A 21120-nucleotide genomic window follows, 5' to 3' on the forward strand; every position below is an offset into this window, starting at 1 on the left:
AACACAAGTAAAAGAAAAGCTATGAATATCCTTTAACTTCCAGCTTCTAGCAAGTGGCAACAGCTATGGTATTAAAGATGAACAGTAACATATATATCATTCTAGAGGGACATGACCAGAGATTTGCCCATTTGGGGCCAGGATAAGAATTGTATAGGGAAATAAATTATGCATATATAATTTGTTTAAATTATTTAAATGCCCTGTTGTTGGACATTTAGATTATTTTCTAGTTTTTTTAATATGTATTTCGTTGGTTCTAGGATGTACATGATTTTTACTTATCTCTGATGACATGTATTTGTAGTTTAAAAAACTCCTTTTTTTTTTCTTTCTTTCTTAGTTGGATGTATAATAATAGTGAATCTTACCATCCTTGGCATCTTACAATGAGATTCAATATGGTATAACTAATGCTACAATAAATATCTTTAGTTATTGTCACATCGTCCTTGATTATTTCTTTGGGATAAATGCCTAGAAATGGAATTGTTAGGCTAATAGGTGCTCACATTTTGAGATTTTTTATGTATATTATCAATTTGTTCTTTAGAAAGATGAAATTTAGTCATTCTCCTGCCAGGAAGATATTCATTTCTTCTAATCACTTCCAGCTTGTTGAACTAGAAAAAATATAATTTCTCAATGTTGTTTTAATTTGCATTTATTTTGACCACTCAAAAGTAGAACTTTTTCATGTATTCATTGGCTGTTTATATTTCTTCTTCTTCTATGAATTGCTTGTTCATGTCCTTTGCCCACTTTTGAGTGGAAATCCCTTCTTTTCCTGTGAATTTGTTAGAATATTTGTGAAATATTTGTCAGATATTAAGAAATCTGCTGCAAGTATTTTTACCAGTTGGAGCATGCCATTTTATTACATGTATGATGTTTTAGGCATATAAATTTTATATTTTATGATTGTATGTTTGGAATGGCCTTCTCTATCTCAATATTATATAAATAGTCTCACATTTTCTTTTAATTTTTGTATTCATTTCCTACACTTAGTTTTTTAATATCTATCTTGAGCTTATTTCAAAATAAACTAGGAGGCTGAGTTCATTTCCCTGCCAGCTGGTTAGCATTTGTCTTAACCCTGAGTAGAGTTTGTTGGGTGACAAGAAGAAATGGCCCAGAGCCACTGGAAGGAGAGCTGGGAGCCGAAATGTGTTGATATGGAGGTAGAAGGTGAAATGTGGAGGAAGGAGGCAGGGGAGAATCTATGGCCTGGTATCTGTTTTGTCACAAATAGCTATACACATCAGTCCTTGTAGGTTCAGAGATAAACATAATAAATAAGCAAAGGATGATGAACAGGGTGCTTAGAAACATCTGCCAGAGGGCTCTCTGTATTGTTGATGGACCACATCTGTTTGGCTTCTCACTTTTGCAGTTGCCACTAAAATCAGCGCCCCATTAAAGTTCAGAGAGCCCCTGGGTGATTTCCACCTCCTGACTTCCTAGTATATTAAAACACAAATATATGCCAGCATAGGATTATAGAAATGAAGGGGCCATTTCAAATGATTGTATTAAAGCTGTACAATGACACCTTCTCTTAATCCTGTCAGTGGCTATGACCATCTGTGTGACTACATTTGGGGAGAATACCAGAAGTCTAATTTTGAGGCTTCGTATGCATGCAGGTATCCCAGACTAGGTGATCCTCCTCCTTCATACAATCGCCCCTCCATGGGAACTGGCTCGGGCAGCATGAGCCTATCATTTCATCAGCCACATGCCCTAAAGCATCAAGGCAGAGCCCTCTCCTGCTATCACTAATGTCCTCTTCCCAGGTTTTCCACTGCATGATCTTTGTGATGTATGGATTCAGTTAACCTTGATGCTTTCCAAGTCATCTTCTTTCTGCCAGATACTCAACTTCCCTTCTCTGAAACTAGATTTAAGGAATGGATAGGTGCAGAAGTTAGGAAAGGACCTAGAGGCCTTTGGGTCCCCTGGGTTTTTCCAGTCCTTAACCAGTAATTGCTGCTATTCACTGCCACTGAACTACAGCCACATATGTTGATTCTTTCCTCCAGCTGATTTCAGTGCTGAAAGAAATGAGTTATCTTCATCCCAGGCAGATGAAGCACTTTCCTGAGACAGCAGCAGTCATGTTCTCCTCCAGGGAATTCTATCGACAGCTTGTGGCTAATTTGGAGTTGATGGCAAATTGGTACAACAAGGTTATGAAAACTCTGCTAGAGGTGGAATTTCCATTAGTGGAGGAAGAGCTGCAAAATATTGATCTTTGCCTGAGAGCTGCAGAAGAGACTCTGAACTGGAAAACAGAAGGTAACAGAACACAACTTGGAGTCTGGGGTAAAGGTTGAGAGTCAAGATCTTAATAAAGTCGGTAGACTCTCAAATGATTCTCTGGTAATCTGGGTTGTGTTGCAAACACAAGTCTATCCTCACAGACATATCTCCAAAGTAGAGAAGGCAAGAAGGATTGGTATTCCTCTTCTTCCTTCTCTTTGAATATGATTAGCAGATTTAGAAAACTGCTGCCATGTACTAGGGGAGGCTCAGAGTTTGCGTGAGATCTCCCACAGTCTCCAGCACACCATGAATGAGAGTGTTTACTATATTATTGCCATTACTTAATTTTCTTAACTAGACCAAAAACATCTTAAATGAGGGAACTATGCATTTACTTCTCTTGTATCCATCCATTCAGCTCAATAAACATTCATCAACGGATTAACACATGTTGGTTATTCTAGGAGGGACTGTGGGAAGAATATGAGGTATCAGGTATATAGGGCTTGGCCTCTACCCTCAAAGAGCTCACATTTAGTGAGGACAACAGACATATACAATATAAATCACACGAGGCAAGCTATGATAAAGAGGCATGATAAAGTTAAAAATAGAGTGTAATAAATCATAGGGAAGGGAGATTAATTTGCATTAGGGTCCTCAGAAGAGTTAAAGTTTGAAAAGAAGGTCACAGTCAACTCATGGAAGTTTTGGAATACCATATTAAAGAAGAAGAAATTATATTTTTAACATTTAGTACAGTGAAAGTGCTTTAAAAATAAGATTCATTGACCCAAATAAAGTCACCAAGTTGCACTGGTATGCCGTAGCAAATATATCAACTTTCGTATGCTTGGTAGGTAAGTATTACCTATTTTTTTTCTCCATAATCAGAGTTATGGTAAGAGTTGGGTTTTTTATATGACTAAGAAGAAAAAGACTGATTATAATGAAGTAACCTGTGCAGAAAAGTCTTATAAAACCCATGGATATTAAATTTCTGTCTTTCATAACAACTAGACCTTTAAGCTGTGCAACTGTCAGCTATTTCAATTAATTATATTTCTTTCGAGGAGCAGGCATTTGGGATTATGTCATTCAAATCACCAATAGTATTCATGATCTTGAACAAAGAATTCAGAAAACTAAAGACAATGTGGAAGAGATTCAAAACATTATGAAAACATGGGTAGCTCCAATATTTAAGAGAAAGGATGGAAAAAAGGAATGCCTTCTTTCCATGGATGATCAGCATGAACGAATGGAAAAATATTATAATCACATCAAAGAATCTGGCCTTAAGATTCATGCCCTTGTTCAGGTAATAACCAGACTCTCAAACACATACCACGAGTAGAGGGAAAGCATCAAGAAATGCATATGGTGCCAGAAGTGATCTGGAAATTAGAACAATTAATAGATGCTGTGTCTTCTGCAGTCAGGGATAGAAGTTTATACTGATAATACAAGAACTAAAGCTAATAGGGGTAGTGAAAAGTCACATTCTGGTATCAGTGTGTCAAAATTAGTACTATCTTAATGGTGACACTACTTAGTCATCACATGACTTAAGTCCCACACTAAACACCAAGGGGACAGAAGGAGAAGTCAAAGACAGAATCCTAAATTATTTACTGTACTAACTCCCCCCTCCCAACTTACCCACACATCCTAGTGTGGATCTCCAGCATCATCTTTGTAACTGGCTCTATAGAACCTGAAGGGATAAAAAATTACCATGCGATCCCTAACTGAATTTGATAAGGAGAAGAAAAAATGCAGAGTGCTATACTGAAGGCAGTAAAGCTCTGCCCAGCATTATGATCAGGGCAACCTCAGGTCTCATCATCAAAGACTGAAAAATGGAAAAGAGCTATAAATGGCCACCAGCTCCAACCCTGCTGAAGTAGCCATGGAGCAGTTCTGACAGGCTGATCTCATGCACAAAGTCAGTAATGAATTACAGCTGCTATTTGGGGGTTATCTATGGTTTGAAGTACAATGATGTACTTTTGACTTTGTTAATTTTCTTTGTTTTCTAGTTCATCGATTTTTGTTTTTAATTTTTTTTTTATTTTAGTTAATTTGAGGTTAGCTTGCTTATTTTTTCTGGCCTATAAGGGTAGAAACTTAGGGTATTATTTTAAGGTTTTATTTATTTCTAACATAAATTTCCCTCTTAGCAGTGCTTTACTTGCATTCCACAAAATTTATCTGCCTCATTTTCATTATCATTTAGTTTTAATTTTTTTCTTGTGATTTCTTCAACTCAGTGCTCATTTAGAAGTGTATTGTTTAATTTTCACATATTTGGAGCTTCTCTGGATATCTTAATGAAATTGATATCTAATTTAATTCCACTGTGGTTCAGAGAAAATACTCTAAGATTTCAATCAGTTGGAATTCACTGAGACTTTTTCCATGACCTACATATTGCCTGTCTTATTGAATGTTCCTTGTGCACTTGAAAATATGTTTATTCTTCCATTGTTGGGTATAGTGTTCAATAATTATCAATTAGTCCAAAGTAGTTGATAATATTGGTCATATCTTCTTTATGCTTTCTGATTTTTGTCTATTTGTTCCATCAATTACTAAAGGTAGAGTGTTAAATCTCCACCTATGATTTTAGATTTGTCTGTTTAATTCTTTAGTTCTGTTATATTTTTCATCAAGTGTTTAAACCTCTATTAGTAGGTGCAAACACATTTACTTCCTGATGAATTGACTGTTTCGTCATTATGAAATTTCCTTTCTATTTCTAATAATACTCCTTTGCCCTGAAGTCTTTTTTTTTTTTCCGTTAATACTGTAGTCTTTCCTTCTAGACTCACTATTCCTACTTTTTTCAGTGTCTTTTTCCACCCTTTATATTCAACTTATGTGTTCCTTTGGATTCAAATTTTTCTCTTATAGACAGCATATAATAGAAACTTACTTTTCTTAAGTCTAACAACTCTGCCTCTTAATTGGAATGTTTAAACTATTACATTTAATGTAATTGTTGGTAATGGATGGATTTAGCTCTACCATTTTGTTATTTCTTTTCTATTTGCTTTATCTCTTTTTTTGTTTCTCTGCTCTACTTTCCCACTTTCTTGTTATTAATTGTATGTTTTTAGTATTCCATTTTCGAGTATTTCATTTCTCAATTGTCATTCCAGATTTAACTTGGTGTATTATATTTGGAGTGGTTGTTCTGGTTTCAGTATGTCTCTTGAACTAATCACAGAGTTTTGTCACTCAAAGGCAAGATCATGAGATTTTTTTTTTTTTTTTTTGACCAGGGAGATTTACAATATGGAAATGTTTATAAAGTGGTCAATGTGAGTCACCTAGAAAATTTACTTCTGCAAAGTAGTTACTATTTTCTTTGAATATATAAGATAAATGAAAAGTTGCTGTAAAAAAGCTTAATAATGGTCTATGACCATGCCACCCTGAACGAGTCCGATCTTGTCTGACCTCGGAAGCTAAGCAGGGTTGGGCCTGGTTAGTACTTGGATGGGAGACCACCTTGGAATACTAGATGCTGTAGGCATTAAAAAATAAAAGCTTAATAATGAAAATGGTGAAAAGTGAATGGGATATCTGTACTTGCCATACTATCAGGGGAGAGGAGAAAGATAAAGAGAGAGAGAGAGGATGAGACCCCCATATCATTTAATGGATTAACTTTATGTTCCTTTCAATCAATGGTTATAACCATTAGACAGAATGAATTTGATTCACATGTAATAGTGTGTATATCATGCTATTTTTTCCTCCATGCGTTGTTTAGATTCCCACTAATGATGATTAGACCAGTCCTTCCATATTATTAAACATCATTTACATCTCTCCTTTTTTTTTATTTTTTAGGATAACCTGCATCTTTTTTCAGTGGACCCAACCTCCAATATCTGGAAGACTTATGTAAACTATATTGATGATATGTTGCTGGATGGATTCTTTCTTGCCATTGAATGCTCCCTCAAATACCTTCTGGAAAATACCGGTATTTACTAGCTTATGGATATAGGTTATTACTGGAACAATAACAGTAATACCATCTGTTGAGTTACAGCAAAGTACGATTGAGTGTCTATGATTTTCCCCAAAAAGATTGTGGACATTTTGTGAATGATACACAGTAAAGTAGCAAAGGTATTGAATTTCTAAATTGTTCAAAGAGAAAAGACCTCCTTCCTTTCGAAACTCAGATATAATCCAGCCTCTATGGTAGTGAAGGTCATAGCAAAAGCAAAAACATAAAAACTAATTCAATGGAAATCAAGCTTCAGTAGAGAGGAATGACTGAGTTAGAATAGTGAGAAGCACAGTTAGTAATGTCAGCTTCATCTGGACTTCACTTGTGGCAATGGGAGGAAGGCATTCTGTGCCTTCAAGCTTAATGTACTCTATCTCTGTAGCTTTTTGAGAACACAGTGGAGTTGTAGTAGCTAGGTTAAGTGGAAGGTTTTCTGTGTGGAAAAATGACCAGAAGCCAGAGGTAGCTTTCAAAAGGAAAAGGAATGTTAATAAGGTAGTGGGCATTCTTTGAAGCTGTTAAAAAGATAGCTAAAGGCTTTGAATGTATGGTAGATATACTAGGTTAAGGTATACAAAGTTGAAGATATTATAGTTAGAGCTAACGTTGGCTAGTAAGTAATAAGTGACATGGATGGAAAGGACAAAAAAGTTCAGGAATAAAGTTGAATTTAACCTTTCACATTCTGGTAGGTCGTGAGTGCAGCAAGGGTCATATTGAAGAATTAGTCAAAATGGAAAGGCAGAAGTGAATATTTTGAAGCCAGAGGATAAAGGTGAGATGAGACTTTAAGATGTTGACTCCAACCCAAGAAGAGAAATCAAATACAGAGTTAAAATAGGTAGTCCAAGATCAGTGCCCAGATCTCCTACCCACACGAAAGGGCACATGCAGACCTCAGGCTGAGATTAGAGAGGGGTGAGGCCCAGTGCTGGGTGTAGCTCAGATGGGCAAACCCCCATCGTCTTTGAAGGTGGAGTGGCTGAGGTCAGAGGCAAGGTGTTTGTTGCAGGGTGCAGGGGTGCTCCAAATCAGTGAAGTGCAGTAGCAGGAAATGGGCTTCAGCATAGTTAGCAAGGAGAAGATCACCTTCTAGAGTCTGCAGGCAAGTAACCAGTGAGCAATTGAACCTAGGCCTTAGACTGGTGAACTGGTTCCTAGGGACCAGCACCAACAGTGCTCACCTTAGTGAACTAACCAAACCTTTTCTGATTTTGGAGGTTTGGGGTTCCTGGCCCCACACCCCTCTAAAAGATCTAGGAAGATGCCTCAGCCACATTTGACTGCAGGAAGTGTGAGAGAGATGGTCACCAAATGTAATGGCTCACCTTTGACCAATCACTAGCTCTCCTGATCTGGACTGTCTGATGTGTCAGTTGACCTCCTCTTGTGAGAAGGAAAGAGTGAGAACAAGAGGATAGAGAGAGGAGATGGTGGTGTCTCTCCAAGGTTGTCAAAGTTCTCTTCCCTCTGTGGAAATGGGAGGGAAGTAGAATACATTTTCTTCACAACATAAAATGGCCAGGAGCTAGATTTTGCAGCTGCCTGAACTGAGGAGCTAGATAAAATTTAAAAGGCACTGATAAAGGTGAAGGAGCCTGAAAAGAATAACCTCTAAGAAGAAGAAAATTACTATGACCCTTTGCAGTTGCCCAGATGGACAATTTTATCTCCCTGGTCCACCTTACCATTTCCGCTTTCTCTTATTTGGTCAAGCTAATATCATTCCCATGGCTTGGTTTGGCCTCTCGTTTACCTCTCAGGCTCTAAATCCCACCTAAGTTAAATTCTACCCAATCTATCTAGAAATGCTCTCCCCCTTCTTATTGAATAAAGTGATTTACTCATACCAATGTTGTGGAACCATCAAGACCATCTGTTTTGTATGGAAATTATGTTGGCATTGCATCTAACATAAGGATTAGTTTCTCATGACAGCATATAGGGCAAAAATCTCATATAGTTGTAAAATTACAACTAAACTACAGAACAACCATCATGAGGAGTCAGTTGCCTGAGTTCTGGCTGAAAAGAAGTTCTATGACTGGGGACATACATAAATGGCTAACTCTATACTGGTAGGAGGAGCAGAGATGCAGAATGGGCTGGTGGGGTGGTTGAGAATTGGGAGCGTTATTTTGGCTGCAGACATCTGCCTAGAGGAGCAGATATCCCCCTGGAGGAGTGAGGAACCCTGGCCTCACACTGGGCTCCAGGGTTCCAGTGCTAGGAAGAGAAGTCTCCACAACGTCTGGCTGTAAAAACTAGTGGAGATTGGGGTTGAATGAGATGGAGGGCTGCAGGAGTTGTAGACATTCCTCTTAAAGACCCTGCACGTCGACTTACTCACTGATGGATTCACTCATTCTGAGCTCCAGCACTAGGGCAGCTTCTTGAGAAGTACCAGAGACATACAGAGAGGAACTGAGTTATCTGGCTTCAGGGTGAGGGCTAGAGGGACAGCTTTCTCTCAGACAGAGGTGCTGGCAGAATCCATTGTTCTTTTGTCAAGCCCTTCCCCCTTCTGGTTTGCAGACCCAGGCAGCCACCATAGCTAAGCTCCATCAACCTAGTTAATGCAGGTCACCCTGCCCAGGTGGTTCCATGAGACTCCACCCCTCCCAACTTGCAGGCCCGCTTAAACTTCTTCCAGTGTTTTTTCCCATCCAAATGGCCTGTCTTGGTTCATGCTGCAGAATTTCTAAAATTTCTCAAAGGTTCACAAAACCCAAACAAGAAGTATCTGTCCTCAGCATGCCTCATACCTCTTGCTGAGCATTCCCAAGCCTGGCACTAGCGGCAGGCCTCAGTTCATGGCTTGGCTTCTCTAGGCACTGCTAAGACCAGCACGGATGGTAGCCATCTGTGGATTACTTGATGACTCTAGCCAGGTGGCTCTGGGCAGGCCACAGGCTGCAGCTGAACTTGGCCTACTGTGGGGCACCTCCCAGGAAGCCCTTGGCCTGGCACACCTAGTGGCCAGCTTCAACTGGAGCCAGAGCACCACCAGAGGCTGCATCCCAGGAGGACACACCCAAAGGGCAAACTTGGCAGGGACCAGAGCCCTACTAAAGTGAATCCTGCTCTGGAAGACTTGCTTACTAGCCAGTCCTCACAGCCAATTAGCCCAAGGGTTAATTCATCCAATCATCATGCAAAAAGCAATGAAGGCTCAACTACAAAAGGAGGGCACACACAACCCATAGAAAGGACACATCTGAAGCATCTGGCTCAGGTGACCAGGGAAGACTGCACCAATGGGCCCCACAGGACACTTACTACATAAGGCCATTCTACTAAGACCAGGAGACTTAGGAGCACTACCTAATACATAGTAACAAATACAGGTATGCAGCCAAAATGGAGAGACAAAGAAACAGGTCTCAAATGAAAGAACAGAACAAAGCTCCAGAAAATGAACGAAACAAAATGGACACAATCAATCTACCAGAAGCAGAGTTCAAAACACTGGTTATAAGGATGCTCAATGAACTTAGGGGAAGAGTACATGAACTCAGTGAGAACTTTAACAAAGAGGTAGCAAACATAAAGATGAAGACAGAAAACATAAAAGAGTCAGTCATAATGAAGAATACAATAAACGAAATGAAGAATACATTAGAGAGAATCGACAGTAGATTGGAAGAAGCAGAGGATCAAATCAGCAATTTAGAAGATAGGTAGCAGAAAAATACCCAATCATTTAGAATCAAAGGACAGGTAAAGAGCTTCTCAGACAAGAAAAAGCTAAAGGAGTTCATTACCACTAAGCCAGTATTACAAGAAATGTTGGAGGGATTTCTTTAAGAAGAAGAAGAAATAAAGAAAAAAGATAAAAAATATGAATAATGAAATAGCAGTAACTATATAATTATCAACAATTACTTTAAATGTAAATGTTTTAAATGCTCCAATCAAAAGATAGTGAAGTGGAATAGATAAGAAACAAAAACCTTATGTATGCTGCCTATAAGAGACTCAGATCAAAAGACACACAGACTGAAAGTAAAGAAATGGAAAAAGATATTTCATGAAAATGGAAATGAATTAAACAAGAAAAGCTGGGGTAGCAATATTTATACCAGACAAAATAGATTTTAAAACAAAGGCTATAACAAGATACAAAGAAGTCCCCCATAATCCTACTTTTGGGTATTTATCTGAAGAAACTCAAAACTCAAACACTACTTTGAAGAGACATGTGAATCCATATGTTCATTTCATGATTTTTACAATAACCAAGATATGGAGGCAACCTGGGTATCCATAAATGGATGAATGGATAAAGAAAAGGTGTTATATGTATATACAATGGAATATTACTCAGCCATAAAAAAAATAGAACCTTGCCATCTGCAATAACATGGATGGACCTAGAAGGTATCGTGCTGAGTGGAGTAAGTCAGAGAAAGACAAATGCCATGATTTCACTTATATGCAGAATCTAAAGACTAAAATAAAAAAAATGAAGAGAAACAAACTCATAGATACAAGAACATTTTGATGGTTGCCAGATGGGAGGGGAGTTGGGGGTTGGGTGAAAGAGGAAGAGATTAAGAAGTACAAATTGATAGTTATTCATTAATATTGTAATAATATTGTAATAACTATGTATGATGTCTGATGGATACTAGATTTATCAGAGTGATAACTCTGTAAGTTATGTAAATGTCTAATTACTATATTGTACACCTGAAACTAATATAATATTGTATACCAATTGTAATTGAAAATAAAAAAAATATTTAAAAAATAAAATAATGCAAAAAATATTATATAGTCATAATATTCTTGAAAAGGTTTTAAATCCTTTAAATTATATGCAATGTAATATACAAATTATAAGTATCTAATGCATGTAGGAATACAGAATATATTATCAGTACACATGCAAACCATACTCTGAAAGTTTTTTTTTAAAAAAACTGTTGTACGATAGTAGCATACTTACTATGATATTAGTAAACTTGCTTTCCTTTAAGTTAAAAGTGTATTTGAGAGGACACTTCTGAGTCCAATGATGCAAATTTTTAATTCCTGAAGTTTTGAAGGCAAGATCACAGTCTTACACATCTTTGAGGGTCTCACGGGTTTTTAGTTAGAGAGCTATGGCTAAGCTATGGTAACAAAAACCCTATCAATAATGCAGCTTAAAGGACAGAGAAGTCTATCCCCCAGATACTAAAAGTGAGTGCTCCTGGTTAATGAGAAAGTTTCTTCCACCCTGTAATTATATCACTCTCTAGGGCTTGGTCTTCTTTTCTGTGGTTGAGCTGGGTCACTGCCACATCCAGGCTCTAGCCTGTGGGAAGAGTAGAGGAGGCTTACTTGCTGTCTCAAAGGCTGCAGCCCAGATGTGGTACCCATCACTTCTTCCCACATTCCACTAGTTAGGGAATGGCATTGCTATACCTAACTGTAAGCTGGGAAATGCCACATGTGCAGTTAGTTATAACTCTATTTCTAGGGGAGAGGGGGTCAATGGATTTCAATGAGTAGTCTCTGCCACTCTCACTGTTCAGCACATAACAATTCCCTAAGCATTTCTACGATCAAAAAAATATGAAAGCAAGTGGTTACTGATAAAAGTTTAGTATTTATTTTGTACTTGGAACATCTTACTCCATATTATATTTTGGTTTATATTTATCAAGTCAAGTAAATCCAAGTAATCATGGGTTTGTTATTTATACCGTTTTCAAAATTTGTATCACTATAGGACTGCAGAATTAAAATAAATTCTGTCTTTATAGAAAAAAAGCAGACTGTCAGGATTGTAACTTCTCTGTTTTTCACACCTCTGCAACCATGGGTGAGCCTACCCCCATCCCCCTAGTGGCTGCCAATGGAATTGCCTGGTTTGTGCCTAGGAGGAAATCAGCTATTTCCAATAAATTGGCTTTGCAAAATCAACCTCTTCACAACCAGAGGCCGTATTGCCTCCCAGAAAACATTTGGGGATGTGGAAGGGGACTGGCTTGCGTTGATCAGTCACTGGGATGTTCTCTCTGAATACAAGAAAAGTAAATGTTCTGCAATGCCCAAGACAGCCCTGTTTAAAAAATGGCTAGTTTAAAATGTCAGTGGTTCCCCTGTTGATAAACACTGTAGGACTGTCACTCTCACCTATTCTGGGTTTTACCAAATTTTACATTTTAATTTTCTATACCCAAGCAGCTTATTTAAAGGAAAGAAATGCTCAATGCTCTGAGTGTTTTTAAAATGGGATTTCTCTTTGCCTATCTTACCCATTTTTTTTTCCTCCTTGTTTTTCAGAATGTAAGGCAGGACTCACCCCGATATTCGAAGCACAGATGAGCTTAGAAATCCCAGAAATAGTTTTCTCTCCATCTCTAGAGTCTGGAGTGAGGGGTGGCTTCTATGACATTGTTGAGGGTCTTATCACCAGCATTTTTCGAATATCATCTTTGGTGCCACGGCTTTCCCCACAAAACAGCTCTCCCCACTATCAGGTACTGGATCTGCAACCACCCTGCCTTCCAACATATCTGAGACTTCTTGCAAAGTGTTGGCGTATAACCTGCCTGCTGTTGTCTTGCTCCCCCAGGTTGACATGGAGGGCATGGCTGATTTGGCAAAGATGCGGAACGTGCTCATGGAGAGAGTCCAGAGCATGATGGCCCTCTGCTGCCTCTATCAAAACACCTTTAGTCAATACTCCTACCTCTATGTGGAGGACCGGAAGGAGATTCTGGGTCAGTTTCTGTTGTATGGGCATGTCCTCACACCTGAGGAGATCGAAGCTCATGCAGAAGACAGCATCCCAGAGAACCCTCCCCTCCTCCATCAATTTAAAGCACAGATTGACTCCTATGAAAAGCTCTATGAAGATGTGTGCAGGCTGGAGCCCATCAAGGTGTTTGACAACTGGATGAAGGTTGATGTACGACCCTTTAAAGCATCTTTGCTGAATATAATTAAAAGATGGAGCCTCATGTTCAAACAGCATCTTATTGACTATGTCACTAACAGGTAATATTGTTGTTCCAGCTTTCTTCTGCCATCCCAGGCTGTCAGGAACTCCATGTTTTTAATTTTCTTCATGTTTTCCTCCATGGGTTCATTGAAGTTCTAGGCTTTTAGACACCAATAGTAACTTTAGTCTTGCCCTTTCCTTTGTTCACAAGACATGGCCTCTTTTTGTTTTATTTTCCATTTGGTGCCCACTATGTGAAAGGCACTCAGTAAGTGGTAAATAATGTTCAATACAATAATAGCAGATTCAATCTCCTTTCACAACTCTGACTCTGAAATCTCTTTAAGCTTGAGAGGTAGAAGGAGTCTAATGGGCCTCTTAGATTTTATTTTTACTACTCCTTGTCTCAGATTATCCAGCTGTGTAATGAGGAAGTCACTAAATCTCTACACTTCTGATGCCTCTCGTGCCCCTCTAGCATTGCAAGAGATTGGATCTGAAATTCTGTCTGTTCTGCTATGGACCTAGACCACTCAGCCTAGCACTAGACTTTCTAAGTGAGAGCTTCATCTTCTAAATAAATAATCAAGTTGGTTGGTAGTCTCCTGGTTACTTCACCTTAGCCTTATCCCTACAGATCCATCAAAGTCAGAATCTTAACTTCTATTCCCTCCGCACAGAATCCTGTAGGGTGGCACAGTCCCCCTCCATTCAGTGATCAGCTTTTGGTGTGTCAGCTGATGCTACAGGGGAGCTGTGATCCCTCCCCTGAGTTTGGGGCTGGTCTGGCTTAATGCTACAGCCATCCTGCTTCATGATCTAGAAAGGAAACAGCCAAGTCAAGGATGTGCCTATCTACAGATAAATTTTGCAGGGGTGATGGGCCACCACTAGAAAACCACAGGAAAGCAGTATGGGATGTTTAGAATAAGGATTCACAGATGTTCTTTAAGAAGAAGAAGCCAGTTTTCCACATTCAGGGAGGCAAGAAGGGGAAAGGAAGCAATGGTAGAAGTTGAGGAGGTAACAGTGATGCCTTGAATAGAGTACCATTCAAGGGACAGCTGCCCTGTGGTCCCTCTCCATCAGTAGGTCTGGTGATCCAAGGGCATAGGAGCATTTCTCAAAATTTAGATTTCATTATTATTTAGGTTTGGCAAGGCCAACAGATCAATTCGTGAATTCCAGTAATAAAAGATAGTTTGTTGAATTCATAGATCCCGAGAAGAGGGGGCACACCATACCATGCAGGGCCACACAGAAAGCACCAGGGGCATCAGGAGGCAAAGGGAGCAAGGAGGAAACATGAAGAAGAGCCTTTATTGTGGGTCCATGGAAAAGAATGGATGAGACAGGATAAGCAAGTTTAGCATTGGCTAGTTTGAATAATTTCAACAGGCACTGGGGCATAGGGAATGTTCTTAGTTGTCTGGTACCTGGCCTTAGGGTGATTAGGGCAGGTGGACAGTGGCATGGAGTATAGAGCCAGTTAAAGGAAGTGGTTGGGGATATAGACTCTGGATTGATTGGTTTGTATATGAAAGGCATGCTCAAAAGCAAGTCATTTACTATCTCTAGGAATTGGCTAACCCTGGAATGGGCAATTTCTCTAGGGTCAGCAGGGATCCAAATGTCAGAGCATCAAAAACACATGGTTGATACAGGGAATAGTGATAGCAGCTGGCATGCAACTCTACTGGGAAAGGCTTCGCAGGATCTAATAGTTGGCTTAACAGGATAAACACATGATAGATCAGTTAGAACTTAGTCCTTGTTCTTGAACCCCTATCTTCTATCTCTGAGAGGAGACAGTATGACTGGATTTCTCTAAGGTACCTACCTTCCAGTTTTATTAGTTAGTGATTCCATAAACTATCTATTTTGCTATACTTTAGGAGAATGCGTTATTGTTCAAGAATTGGATAAAATAGATATAAGAACAATAAAAACCATTTATTATGTGCTATGTAATTCTGTGATTTCCATTTTCCCTTAGTAGATGTCAGGATTAATCCCATCTTGCCTTATATCTTATGTACTTTACTTACTGTGAGAAGCACAAACTTTTTTGTGTCATCTGTCTTTTTCAGGGTAGGTTGCTGTGATATCATGATTTATAATAGGAAATATATATTTGGTCTTTGTCCCCACTTCTGGCACAGCTCCTAAAACCCTTTGAAATTCCTAAGTGTTGAGAGTAATATAGATGTATTTTGTTATACTAATGAGGTGACTTGTACCCCACCTAAAGATGAGTGCTGGTTACCAGGGGAACCAACCATGTAATTAGAGGTTGGAATTTTCAGCCCCACCTCACTGACTTCTAGGGAAGAAAGAGCGGCTGGAGGTTGAATCAATTGCCAATGGCCAGAGATTAAATCAATCATGCCTATGTAACCAAGCCTCCATAAAAACCAAAAGGGATGGAGTTTGGAAAGCTTCCAAGTAGGTTAACATATAGAGATTTGGGGAGAGTGGTAGGCTTGTAGAAGATATGGAAGCTCCACACTTTTCCCCTGTATGTTGGCCTATCTCTTCCATTCCTGAGTTGTATCTTCTATAATAAAACAGTAATCTAGTCAGTAAACAGGTTCCCTGAATTCTGTGAGCTGCTCTAACAAATTAATAGAACACAAGCAAGAGGTCACTGAAACTTCTGATCTATAGTGAGTTCATCAGAGGCAGAAGTGACCACCTGGATTTATAGTTGTTGTCTGGCAGGTATGGGGCAGTCAGGTAGGACAGAGCCCTTAACCTGTAGAATCTGATGGTATCTCCTGGTACAAAGTTTCAGAACTGTATTAAGTGGTAGGACATCCACATGGTGTCAGAGAATTGCTTGGTGGTATGGGGAACCCCTCTACTCCCATACATACATTGAAATGGTAATAGAATCCTAGTAGCTGTTATATATATATATATATATATATATATATATATATATATATATATATATATATATATATATATATATATATATATATATATATAAAATAACATGTTCTGTGTGGCCTAAACAACAGAAAGTTATTTCTCACAATTCTGGAAGCTAGGAAGTCCAAGATCAATGTGCCAGCAATATGATTCCTGGTGAGAGCTATCTTCCTGGCTTGCAGATATCTGCCTTCTCATTGTGTCCTCACATGGCCTTTCCTCAATGCCTGTGCAGAGAGAGAAGTGGTAGGTGGGTAGAGAGAAAAAGAGCTATCTATTTCTCTTTTTATAAGGCCACTAACCCCTTATGAGATCCTACCCTCTTGACCTCATCTAATCATAATTACCTCCCAAAGACCCCATCTCCAAATATTATCACATTGGTGGGTAGGGCTTCAGCATATGAATTTGTAGGGGACACAAACATTCAGTCCATAACATTACCTAAACTCTCACCTCCATTTAGCTCTTTATGCCTTAATGTGACTCAACCCCCAACCCTTGCCTTTGCAAAGCCTTCTCCTGTACCCTTCCCCTAGACCTCAGCGTCTTTCATCAGCAAATGCCCACTATATGTCTTCTCTTACCCTCTTTTTGCTCTTCCAGAAACTCAGCCCTCTCTTTGAGGACGCTGGTTGCCTTGTAGTACTTCCAAGTAGGGGCTGATTTTTCTCCTGTATCCCTCTTACCACTGGGCCTAGATGTAGATAAGGTATCCTTATTCTTCAGTGTTTCTTCCAGACTTTCTCACCACACTCTTTCTTCAAAATCCTCAGCTCCACTGGAGCAAATTCTATTAGACACTACCAACTGCCACTTGTCTTTATGAAGTCACCTACCAAGCTTTTAGTCATTCTTCCCCATCACTGAAGATCTTATCATCTGGCTCAGTCTACCTTTCCCAGCCTTCTGCTGTTAATCATCCTTAGTGACCCAACAGCCACATGCAGTCTTCATTCAACCTTTCAATTAATCATTTTGTTGACCTCTCTTTCCAATGCCCCTTCTCTCCACCATACTTCTGCTACCTAATTCCTAATTATACTCTTGGTAGGGCAGAGAGAAAGATTTGGAAGTAATTGTTCTCCCTTCAGAATCTCAGGTTTAAGCATTCCATTCTCTAACCACCACCTGGTATCTTTCCAGGTCACTTTCTTGGCAATCCTGCCATCAAAATTCTTCAGATCTCTCCAGATTTCCCATCCTTTGGCCCCTATGCTTTCTCAGTGTTTATCACTCTTGCTCACCATTCCCACTTCTACCTTATAAAATCATGACTCTATCTAAACTCAGTGCTCCACACCTGCACCTGAGTGATTCATCCTTGATGAAGGAAAAACAAACCATTCTTCTGACCAATCTCATATTACATTTATAAATATAAAATTCAAGTAGGTCCTTTGCATTTTCATAGATGCTTCCCAAACTCTTTTTTCTTCTCTCTCCTTGAACCTCATATATCCTCTCTGCCCTTATAACCTCGGCTCTCATTTCACTGAAAAATTAGAAGCAATCACAAGAGAATGAACTCACATTTTCATGGAAAAATCTACCAGTCAACTTCCATTTGAAGCCATACATTCAACTACCTCAGCTGTTTCAGTGGATAAGCTATGCCTGCTTTTCTAAGTCTAGCCTCTTTCTTCTCATCTACTTAAGACTTATCTCCTTAAATATTCCCTATCAATTCTCAACAGCATGCAAATGTATTATCACATCTGCCATCTTAAAATAAAAAGAAACATGGCCCCACAAGTCCTCTGGCTACACCATTTTTTTTTTGTGGCCTCCTTCACAGCAAAACTTAAAGAGATGTGTTTATACTTGATTCTTTTACTTCTTCCTCCATTCTCTCCATATAAAAAGTTTTATTATGAAATATAGCATACATACAATTTAGAGAAAAATATTACAACAAATACTTGTATTTGCATTATCCAGCTAAATAAAAGAATATTGGCTATATTTTAAATTTCCTGTATGCACTCTTTTCCCTGATCAAATAAATTCTTCTCACTCCCCGTCAGACATTACCTCTGTCCTAAATGTGACATAATCTTTTTTATGATTTCCTCATGGCTTTATATGTGCTTATATATCCACACACACATCATACATATAGATACACACTCATACACAAATACATATATAAATTTGTATTTTAAAACTTTATGAAAATAAAACAATTTTGCATATTGTATATTTTTCTGTGTTCTATTTTTTACTCAGCATTATGTTTATGATCCATCTATGTTTGGAGTATAGCAGTAGTTCATTCATTTTCATTGCCGTAGAGTATTCCATCACATGAATATACCACAACTTATCTGTGGTTAATGAACATGTGGTTTCTTTCAGAAGATGTTGCTAGTATCAACAGTATTGCTATGAATACTGTTACACACGTATTGTGGTGTACATGGGCACAATTTCCTCTAAGGTATATACATAAGAGCAGCATTGCTGAGTCAAATAGAATGCATATAATGCCAACTGTCTCCAAGGCAGAACAGCCAGGTGTGACAATTCCTGTAGCCCCACATCTTTGACGATGGACCGTTTAATGCCAACCATTATAGTGGGAGTTTAGTGGTATCTCATTATGGTAAATATTTTGCATTACGCTAATTAGGAATAAAGTGGCCCATCTTTTATATTTTGGGTGAGTCCTTATATTCTTTCTTTTATATTCACAGCTCTTGCCTATTTTTATTAGACTTTATATTTTCCTTTTTGATATTTAGAAGTAACTTAAGTATTCTATATCTAATCCTTTGCTAGTTGTATATATTGCAAATATAGACTCTCATTTTGTGGCTTGTCTTTCCATTGCATTTACAGTATATTTTGAAGAGTAGTTCTTCATTTTAATGTAGCCGAAATGTGTTCATCTTTCCCTTTATGTAGCTCCTCATGTCTTGTTAAATAAATCCTTTATTTCCCTGAGATCCTAAAGATACTCTCCTATATCTTCTCCTAAAAGTTTTATAGTTTTATCTTTCACGTTAAGTATCCCCTTGTCTGCTGATGCATTAATATGACACAGTCCTCATGACTAGCTCTGTAATAAATTTTAATATCTGGCAGGGCAATACTACACTTCATTCATTTTCATTAAGAATGCTTCAACAATTCTTGGCCCTTAATATTTTACATAATTTTTCAAACAATTTTTTAAATTGCAGCTGGCATACAATATTATCTTAGTTGGCATACAATATTCAGGTGTACAACATAATGATTAGACATTCATATTACTTACAAAGTGATCACCCAGATAAGTCTGACACCATATATAGTTATTACAATATTATTAACTATATTCTTTATGCTGTACTTTATATCCCTATAACTTTTATAACTTCCCATTTGTATTTCTTAATCCCTTCCTCTTTTTCATCCACCCTTCAACACCTTTTCCATCTGGCATCAAAATGTTCTCTGTATCTATGAGTTTTTCTGTTTCGTTTGATTATTTTGTTTTTTTTTTTTAGATTCAACATATAAATAAAATCATGATGTTTGTCTTTCTCTGTCTGACTTATTTAACAGTATAATACCCTAGGTCCATCCATACTGTTGCAGATGGCAAGATTTCATTCTTTTTTATACTTGAGTAATGTTCTATTGTATATATGTACCACTTCTTTTTTATTCATTCATCTATTGTTTGACACTTAAATCACTTCTATATTTTGGTTATTGCAGATAATGCTTCTGTGAACATATGAATGCTGTCTTTTCAAATTAGTGTTTTAGGTGTCTTCAGATGAATACCTAGAAGTGGAATTACTGAGTCCTTCTTTGTCTCTTGTTATAAGCTTCGTCTTAAAGTCTATTTTGTCTGGTATGTTATTGCTACCCCAGCTTTTTTGTTTATTTCCATTTTCATGAAATATCTTTTTCTATCCCTTTACCTTTAGTCTGTGTGTGTCTTTCGATCTGAAGTCTCTTGTAGGCAGCATATGTAAGGGTTTTGTTTTCTTATTCATTCAGCTACGTTTTCTTTTAATTGGAGCATTTATTTAATCTATTTACATTTAAAATAATTGTTGATAGATATGTAGTTACTGCTATTTAGTTATTCATATTCTTTATATATTTTTTTCTTCTTAAAGAAGTCCCTCCAACATTTCTTATAATACCTGCTTGCTAATAATGAACTCCTTTAGCTTTTTCTTGTCTGAGAAGCTCTTTATCTGTCCTTTGATTCTAAATGACAGGTTTGCTGGGTAGAGTAATCTTGGTTGTAGGTTCTTGTTTTTAATCACTTTGAATATTTTCTGCAAATCCCTTCTGGCCTGCAAAGTTTCTGTTGAGATATCAGCTGACAGTCTTATGGGAACTTCCTTGTAGGTGACTGTTTTTCTCTTGCTGCTTTTAAGATTCTCTCTTTGTCCTTAACCTTTGGCTTTTTGATTATGATGTGCCTTGGCATGGGCCTCTGGGTTCATCTTGTTTGCGACTCTGCATTTCCTGAGCTTGTATGTCTATTTCCTTCACTAGGTTAGGGAAGTTTTCCGTCATTATTTCTTCAAATAGGTTTTCGATTCCTTGCCCTCTCTCTTCTCCTTCTGGTACCCCTATGATGCAAATGTTAGTATGCTTAATGTTGTCCCAGAGGCCCTTGAAATATCCTCATTTTGGGAGGTTCATTTTTCTTGGTGTTCTGATTGGGTGTTTTCTACTACTTTATCTTCTAAATCGCTGATTCAGACCTCAGCTTCCTCTAATCTATTGTTAATTCCTCCTCAGGTATTCTTCATTTCAGTTACTGTAGTCTTCATTTCTGACTGGTTCTTTTTTGTTTTCTGTCTCCATCTTTATGTTTTCTATCTCTTTGTTGAAGTTCTCACTGAGTTCATCTACTCTTCCCCTAAGTTCGTTGAACATCCTTATAACTAGTGTTTCAAACTCCTCATCTGGTAGATTGCTTGTGTCCATTTTCTTT

At 38.1% G+C, this 21120-nt stretch overlaps 1 protein-coding gene and 1 pseudogene across 3 annotated transcripts in view; both read left to right on the forward strand.

Moving 5' to 3' along the window:
• Positions 1–21120, forward strand: part of DNAH9 (dynein axonemal heavy chain 9) — a 310371-nt gene that overhangs the window by 40523 nt on the left and 248728 nt on the right. The window contains exons 13-17 of one of the 3 annotated variants that reach the window (XM_039847368.1): positions 2046–2301; positions 3348–3589; positions 6130–6265; positions 12575–12771; positions 12867–13291. In XM_039847368.1, the coding sequence (XP_039703302.1) occupies positions 2046–2301; positions 3348–3589; positions 6130–6265; positions 12575–12771; positions 12867–13291 (1256 nt within the window). Of the gene's footprint in view, positions 1–2045; positions 2302–3341; positions 3590–6129; positions 6266–12574; positions 12772–12866; positions 13292–21120 lie in introns of all 3 variants that reach the window. The other 2 variants (XM_039847369.1, XM_039847370.1) reach the window with 2 other exon arrangements.
• On the forward strand, positions 5691–5809 carry LOC120590023 (uncharacterized; annotated as a pseudogene).

This window comes from Pteropus medius, unplaced genomic scaffold, assembly GCF_902729225.1.
Source record: "Pteropus medius unplaced genomic scaffold, Ma_sr-lr_union100, whole genome shotgun sequence".
Lineage (NCBI taxonomy): Eukaryota > Metazoa > Chordata > Mammalia > Chiroptera > Pteropodidae > Pteropus > Pteropus medius.